This window comes from Folsomia candida, unplaced genomic scaffold (assembly GCF_002217175.1).
Source record: "Folsomia candida strain VU population unplaced genomic scaffold, ASM221717v1 Fcan01_Sc010, whole genome shotgun sequence".
Lineage (NCBI taxonomy): Eukaryota > Metazoa > Arthropoda > Collembola > Entomobryomorpha > Isotomidae > Folsomia > Folsomia candida.
Window position 1 is genome coordinate 1 of NW_019091202.1, and position 8,231 is coordinate 8,231.

General features: G+C 35.5%; 2 protein-coding genes across 2 annotated transcripts; one reads left to right on the top strand and one right to left on the bottom strand.

The window, feature by feature from the left end:
* Nucleotides 1-1,500: 1,500 nt before the first annotated feature.
* LOC118436693 lies at nucleotides 1,501-2,932 on the bottom strand. Its single transcript, XM_035855214.1, has 6 exons — nucleotides 2,647-2,932; nucleotides 2,365-2,559; nucleotides 2,148-2,212; nucleotides 1,947-2,083; nucleotides 1,781-1,874; nucleotides 1,501-1,686 (listed from the first exon to the last, which is right to left on the bottom strand). Exons 1-6 carry the CDS (start codon nucleotides 2,738-2,740, stop codon nucleotides 1,501-1,503), a joined length of 771 nt encoding a protein of 256 aa, XP_035711107.1. The 5' UTR covers nucleotides 2,741-2,932.
* A 147-nt stretch (nucleotides 2,933-3,079) lies between these two features.
* LOC118436666 lies at nucleotides 3,080-3,627 on the top strand. The gene is made up of 2 exons (XM_035855182.1): nucleotides 3,080-3,411; nucleotides 3,483-3,627. The coding sequence occupies exons 1-2, from the start codon at nucleotides 3,105-3,107 to the stop codon at nucleotides 3,548-3,550; spliced, it is 375 nt and encodes a 124-aa protein (XP_035711075.1). The 5' UTR covers nucleotides 3,080-3,104; the 3' UTR covers nucleotides 3,551-3,627.
* The last annotated feature ends 4,604 nt before the right edge of the window (nucleotides 3,628-8,231 follow it).

The window sequence follows — 8,231 nt, forward strand, 5'->3', positions numbered from 1 at the left end:
AACGGATAAATTCGTTACTAAATGTTTGCGTTCCTAATCTACAAATTACATCAATAATTTCTGTAACTAAATACTCCATATCTTTGACAACAAAATCTACGACGGAATTATTCACACCCTTCGCCATCAAAGACGCACAAAAGTTGCCTAAACTATCAATAATTACTTCAATACAAGTATCAACAGTAATGTTTTCAAAAACCTCTGGGTCTTCCAAATTGGTTGTCTCATTTGAATTTGATTCTAAAATATTATTAAGACTTTGTATATTCTCCTGTTGTAAACTTATCTCGTGAGATTTACAGTGACGTAGATACCCACTCCAAGTAAATATTTCTACATTGCACCCGTCATAAGGACAAATTGATTTAGTAAAATTTATATGTGTAATATTATGTGTAAACTTAATATGGTCGTGAAACTCACTAACCCCTAAAATTAACTTCTGACACCTTGGACAAATAAACATTATTCCAATCTGCTTTCCGCTAGAATCCCGTGCAGTTGTGATGAGACTTGCTTGATTTTCCTTGAGAGATCTGTTTTGTCGACATCAATTTTATAGATGAATACTTGCAAAAATTTCCAGACTCCCTGCAAATTCTTGTCGTATTCCGCAGAAAAAACGTAGTGTGACTTGAATAAACGATCAATGGCTTCTGTGGAATTTGTCGCGTCAATAGGAAGAAGTATTTTGTCCACTACAAGGAAAAAAGATACCAAATTCTTCTTGTCTTCTCCAAGACAAATTAAATTGGGCTGTCGCTTTTCGTCACTCCAAGTGTCCAAGATTGAATTGAGGGGTGTTCCGCTCTAAAATAGATTTAAATAAATTTAGGTAATTTTCTTAACATATTTGAAATATCGCAATATTAAAACCATTTAATATCACAAAATGTCTATGCACAAAAATACTTTGTAATACGAGACCATCAACATCTGTGCACACGTTGTTTTGCTGCGACTTCCCTTCGCCTTCCCTTGCGCCTCGGGGGGAATTAAATGTAATTATAAAAACAGAGCAGCTAAAGATTGATCCCACTGATCTGTAAAGTCATGCCAAAAATTTATTTAATTTATTCTGATAAGGAAAAAAAAGTTATATTATTTTAACTTATACCCGATTCCTCAGCTAAATATTTGGTTACAGCAGGTGACGAATTAAACTCTTTAGCTTTAATTAGTAGTTTTGATGAAAATACTGGCCATGAATTTGTAAAGTTGTGTTGCGATTCTTCCTTCATCAGTGAGAACTCAAACGAAATCTACAAAAAATAATTTCCAAATTAGTTAATAATTTTCATAACTTTCATTTCCAACGGTTATGTGATATTTTTTACCATAAAATCGCATTCTTTGAATTTTTTGTAGTGGAGAAAAATAGACTGTGGGTTGCTTTGCCTCAGATAATTCCTGTGATGATAAGTGTTAGTAATTAATTCTTTTAATCTTTCTTTTCCTGTTTTTGCGCATGTCCCGTTCAGCAGAAGAATTAAACTCTCATATTGTCGGTCGTTGATCAGCTGGCTCTTCGTTTCTTGCTGTTTTAACGCAGGGGCCACTAGTAGATCTTTTCTTTGTTTTTTTTGCAGAATTCACTTTTTGAGACGTGTGGAGAATTTGATGAATTCGTCTCAATCTGGTCTGAATAAGTCCAGACCGGCTGACTTCGTCAAATAAAATGTCCTGAAATTAATTAAAATAAATTTATTCATATACATGTAATATAACATATTAATTAGCGCATTTATGTATTAATTACACAAAAAAATTACCATACCAAGCCATCTTTTGAGCCAGAATAACGCCAGCAGGGGAGAATTTCAACAATTGCTGCGGCGAATTGTTTTTGCACCGACGTCGCAGGTGAGTCTCTGGAATTGGATAAATTAGTTGCAATAAATATAAAATAAAAATTCAGGTCAAACTGTTTATTATATCCTTACCCCTTTATCTCTATAAGTTTTGACACAAATTCATTAATGAGAATTGTCGAAGATTTATCGTCCACGAAGCCTTTACTCTTGCAATCTTCGACAATACCGTGTATTACATTGTTTTGTTGAACCGTGGTTTGGAGAATCTAAAATAATAGTTAGTAAAGTTGTTATAATAATCTGGCACAATTAACTAAGTATGTACTGTACTTGTTTAAAATTATCCCCTATTCCAAACGATTGAGAAAGCCCAATATTTCCTGCCGCAGGTAAAACTACAGACAAATATTATTGCATATTAGTACGATAACTTTCACTCATTAAAAAAATATCACACTTATTCAATGGAATTTCCTCAACAGTTATAGCTTAAAAACTGAAAATGGTAATATACTAGACTAGAAGTGTTTATTCGAAAAAGACTTACAATAACTTGATTGCGATGTATTATTGTAGCTTAGGTCAATTTCCAATACTGACGACTCTTCTTCTAGCTTGAATATGATATTTTGAATCCCATCTAGGCTGACCAAAATTGGGAAAACATCAGAGTCCACCTCGGCACCGTATTCATCCACGAAAGTAATATTTTCTGCTTCATCCAACTCAAATTTGCTTCTTACTAATAAATACAAAGAAAAAGTTCGCAAAACTTTAATAAATCCCAATAAATACTGTTTAAAAATAGTGTAAGGATATGTTTGCTTACCTGATGATAGAAATTCTTCAAAATTTCCGTCGGATGAAATTAATTTCTTGCCCCTAATATTATTTGAAACCCGAACTAGTTTAGTAGAACTCATTGTGAAAAAAATTATGGAAAAAAATAAAGGAGAATGAAATGAAGGAGAGTCACTACTGGCTCCCGGGCGAGCGTCGTGTAACGGCCAAACATGAGACAAGAAAATTTGGTATTATATCAATACCAATATTGCAGTCTTTCAATACCATGGGCAGTAAAATCTATACAAATTCTCTCGGTATTGAAAATGTTACGTCTGGTTTCAACCTGTTGTATTGTTTCAATACCGAAATTGTGCTATGAACTTAATACTGCGATGTTGGTATTAAATTCTTTTTAGAATCAATACCCAATTTCTTACAGTGTATGTGGATGGTGACTGTGCAGAAGGCGTTATAAATTTGACCTGGAGGAGTCGCACAGTTATGAAGGGAAATTCAATGAAATTTTTGTTTGAACGGAATTCAACGCATTTTTATCTTCGGAGATTTGAGGCGAATATTTTTCAGGATCCCTGGTCCTTTACGGATATGGCCTCTCCAACCTATGAGCACATGGACGTCGAGTTGGATGATTTTATTGCTACACCGATCGGTCATTCTTACACGTGTGAGGATCAAGTCGTTATTAAGGATGGATGGGAAAGGACTGTGTACTTAGGAGATGGGGGAAATCAGTCATACTTTGAAGCATTTAGGGAAAACCGGCCTAATCAAACGGACTTTAGCCCAGGTACATAAGTTTTATATGAAGATGGTTTTTAGGTTATAGATAATTATTTAAAGATATAAATTCCTCACCAGCACTGGAATGTGGGAGCAGGTTACCCCACCAAGTTCTTCCCTTGGCGCGTGGACCATTGTTGGCATAGTAATTGGTGCAATCGCGTTATTCAGTTTTGCTGGGTTGGTTACGTACCTGATTTGGAATCGATGTTATAAAATACACTACGACACTTTGGACAATGCATGATTTGAAATATTAATTGCGTTAATCACTTTTGCATATGTAATTGTCATGAAGATATGTATAGACTTAAGGCCAAACTAGTGAGAAAGTTCGTCTAGTAGAATTAATTTGTAATCCGTATGGCCTTCAAGTAAATTATTCAAGTAATTCAATGTCCAGTCTTTAATTTAATTTACCACCTCTGAGGATGAGTAACCATTATGTTGAATACTATCCAAGAATATTAAATATTAAATGCAATATTTAAAGTCCTCAAATTAGGATGCAAATGATTTTTCGCTTTGGGCACACCCCCCACTGGAACCCTAGAACACCGCCTTAGCCGGGCTATATGCTAGTACAGATATAAAATCGTTCGGATCAAAATCTAACTGGAATACCCCAACCCCTGCATTTTTACTTCGTAACAGTGTGCTTAGCAACGAGTATACGCCAAAATCGTTTTGATTAGAACAGCGAAAAATGTTCTTGAGCGGATTTTTGGAACAAGCCCAAATCGTTGTTCTTTTGCAGAAAAATTTCGATTACCATTGATCTGATCAAGTTGAAGTTGCTTAAAAAATATATTAATTACATATTTTACTTCAACGTATAGTAAAATTTTCAAAATTACACAAACTGTCGAAAGCGAGGGTACAAACACAACGTTTTAGGTTGATATTAAATAGGGTTGCCCCGGGTAGTGCTACTACCCGGTACCCGGCTACCCGGTACTCGGCCTAAAATGTTCGCCGGGTACCCGGCTACCCGGCCGGGTACCGGGTAATATTTATACATTAAAAATAAGGGAGTTATTTTACTTTTCTCTAGAATTTGTAACAATTTTACCAGGTTTAAAAAGTTGCAAGTTAAAACATAAAGCACAGACTTCATTTAGCCCGAATCTGGGACAAAGTCCCATTCTAAATTTGTGTCCGACTTGACCGGACTATCACCCCTGGTGGTGTGGCTGGTCGAATGCTTTTTTGAAAATATTTCAAAGTACGTACTTGACACCTAATCTTTAATTTATTTCACTGCCAGTAAAAATGAGGTTGGGATTTTCAAAATCTTGGACTTGTAAAGTTGTATCTGTTAAGCATAAGTCATTTTTAACCTACATGTCAAATTTCAGATAAAAGTAATATTTACAAAAAATCTGTATGGGTCGTAGATGAAAACACTATGTGGGGCTCACAGAGCCTACTCACGACAATGTCTTATTTATCATCGCCACCCATTTAGCAAACTTGTGTAGCTCAACAAACTTGTTTCATGAGGGGAGTCGCAAAATATCACTTTGAAAGTCTCGCAGTTATATTACAGACGCCTACATATTTTGATCTTGTTTTTATGGATTTCTTAACTGTTTTCGCTGATAACCAGGAGGATGAGTTTGCGAAATTTTAGTGTGCCTAATTGCTGGACAAATTTGCAAAACCAATGGTTTTCTAGCGAAAGCTTTCAGAAACGTCTCAAATTTCGCAAAACATCGCAACGTGCGATTCGCAAGTTATGTTGCCATGCTTAATCTGGGACATATGCAAGGGTTGACGTGAGTTCATCCAAAGTAATTTTAATATCTGGATAATTATTTCCATCTAAGAATTTGCCTACTTTGTACGCATTCTTTCAAAATATATCAGTTTACACCAAGGAAAAAAAATGTAATTCATCGGATTATAATTTTTTGTGAGGTTTTGCAAAAAATTGAACATTTAAATTACCCGGCCGGGTAGACCGGGTAGTAATGTCTACCCGGCCGGGTACCGGGTATCCCAAAACAGGCCGGGTACCGGGTAACTACCCGGTACCCGGGGCAACCCTAATATTAAACACATTTTTTCGTCCGCAGCGTGCCGGAAATTTGCGCCGAGGCATCGCTAACGATTTTACCCTTTGGCGGCGGCACCGAAAGTCGGCGCACCGCCGAAAATCGGCGGTTTTGAGATTTTGAGCTCTGATCGAAATTTTTTTATGCCCAGGGCCGGGCCTGTCTCGCTTAGCCTCTGCATATAAATATGACTTAACCGGAGCAGTGATAACGGGCAACACCGCATAGGGAAAAATATACCCCGTTGTGGTGAAAACTCACCACTTGGAATCAAACTATTACCAACCCGGTAAGAAATTATCACCAAATCAATACCATCACGGAGTGTACATATATATGACTTCCAGGGTTGGCCAAGATAATTTGTTTCAAAGATACAAGATACAAAATATTTTGAACGAACCCTAAGATACAAGATACTAAATACAAATACTTAGAGTTACACAATATACAAGATATAAGATAGATTTTATCTGCTGTGATCCCAGATACAAGATACAAGATATTTATTTGAAATAATTTTTTCAAGATACAAGATACTTTATTCCGAGCTTGCAAAGAAATAACTAAGGACCACTTGATTTTTTGTATTGTAGCCGAGTAACTTGTTAATAATGATAGGATACAAAGGACATTTGTGCAACCCTCGCTCAGTTTCTATTGATAGATTTTTAAGCAAAATGCATGCAACTTTTTTCATGCGTTTTTTTGCATGCAAAATTTTACACGCGATGCTGGGGGCTGACCCCCCCAGGGGGGTTGCAGATGACCCCAGCGCAGTGACCATTGACTATTCAGCATGTATTAATAACGTGAGCGTATGAATTCAGTGCACATATTATTATTATGCAGAGATGCACTAATATTTTAGTTATGCAAAGTTGGCAAGAAACTAGGTGTTGAGTTTCGCATTTAATAGCATAATTAAATTTATGTTGCTTGCATAAGTTGGGCTCAACTCCAGTTTTGACATTCCACAAGAATTACGCCCAGTTTTATTTTAAATAAAATTATTTAAACATTTAATTTTATACGTGCGAAAAAATTGATTATTGCCGAGCAATGAAGGTAATCATATTAATTTGTGTTGCTCTACAAATTGTAAATTCCTACGCAAATGCGCTCGGCATGAAGGCTGTCATCAATGCATTAAAGTAGCTGATTGTATTGGTTGTATGGAGTTACAAGTGCAAGTGCTCGGAAATGTTTCAACCGTGATGAAATTCCAGTAGGAATTCTGGCAACGTTCCGAACTGAGAAAGCGTGCCAACGAGTGAACAAGTTTGGTAGGTCTTTTTGAAGCATTCTTATGAATGTTTTATTGTACTAATATGATAAATTAATTTCTGAATTTTAGCAATTACGCAACAGAGTAAATTTAATGTTCATTCAAAAAGTGCAGAAATAACCACATTTACAGAGTTAGCAGGTATGTAGCTGTGATGTTTAATTCCTTTATACCATATTTGAAAATATTCATACATTTAGACAGGACAACTACTACCACAACTGAGAGACCAATATACACAACAAAATTACCTCCATTAATAGATTATGTGACTATGCAAACAAATGTCGTCACCAATTTTCAAATAACCACACAACCGAGTGTAGTTAAAGTTCATGAAACAACCACAGAGACCGTAATCCAGACTAGTATTGCCGGAATTTTTACGCATTTCGCACTCTATTTTGCTTTTCATTCATAAATAGTATGACCATTATAGAAAAGTTGGCAGACGAAATCTCAATCTTACCAACCGTCGAGTCAACTACGGATTCCTCTCACAAGGTACTAGTTCAGCAACCCACTCATCCATTCTTATTGCATTAAAATATCATATTTGGGGGTACTCACTTATTACGGTTAAATAATAATATACAGTAGTTAACGCAATTTTCGTATTCTTAAATTTAGAAATCGATTCTTCAAAGTGGAATAATGCCAGTTCTCGTGTTACTTTTAACTCTTCAGTTCCGAATGCCAACAACGTAAATCTAACAGTATTTATTACTGTATTTTGTACAAAACCTACCCCAATGTCATCATTTGCATCAAAAATAAACGAGCATGCACTTTTTATTTTGATTGTTCCTAGAATACTGGCCCAATTGCACGACGACACAGTCTAAAAAGAATGAAATGGAGTGTTTATGATCGTATTGCTCTTAATTCACGTAAGATTCACAAATTGATGAAAAAAATCTTGAAAAAAGATAAAGATTTTGTGCTTATTAGTAAGTTAATTATGCAAAAATTCAGTTATGCATTATGCGATACCTTATTTCATGGGAAGCCAATTTTTTATATGTAAATAAATTAATGATCTTATACACATCCAATTATATTTGCTAAGTAGGAAAAATATACAAATAAATAAATAATGATGATATTTTTAATTCCAATAAATGCAATAATGCTCTGATGAATTTATTTTTATTTATTTTTTGCTCATTTTCATCAAACTGTTGTTTTTTTATTTTCAATCATTGAACATCAACTCAAATTGCCTAAATTCGCTAAAAATCACTACTAAGTTACTACTTTATGTGAACTCTACAAACGACTAAATTCGCTAAAATTATGAATAAATTACTCCTTTACTAAAAGCGTTATTATCGCATTTGTCCTTTGTTCATTGGCGGGGGCGTTTGGGGGGCGGGGAGGCTTGCAAGGTAACCGCTTTAGCTTCCCTTATCGCTGTGGCTACTGCAGTCGCAGTCAGCGGCTGTACTGACAGCAGCTCTTCGGGGGCAGATGATAATTCAC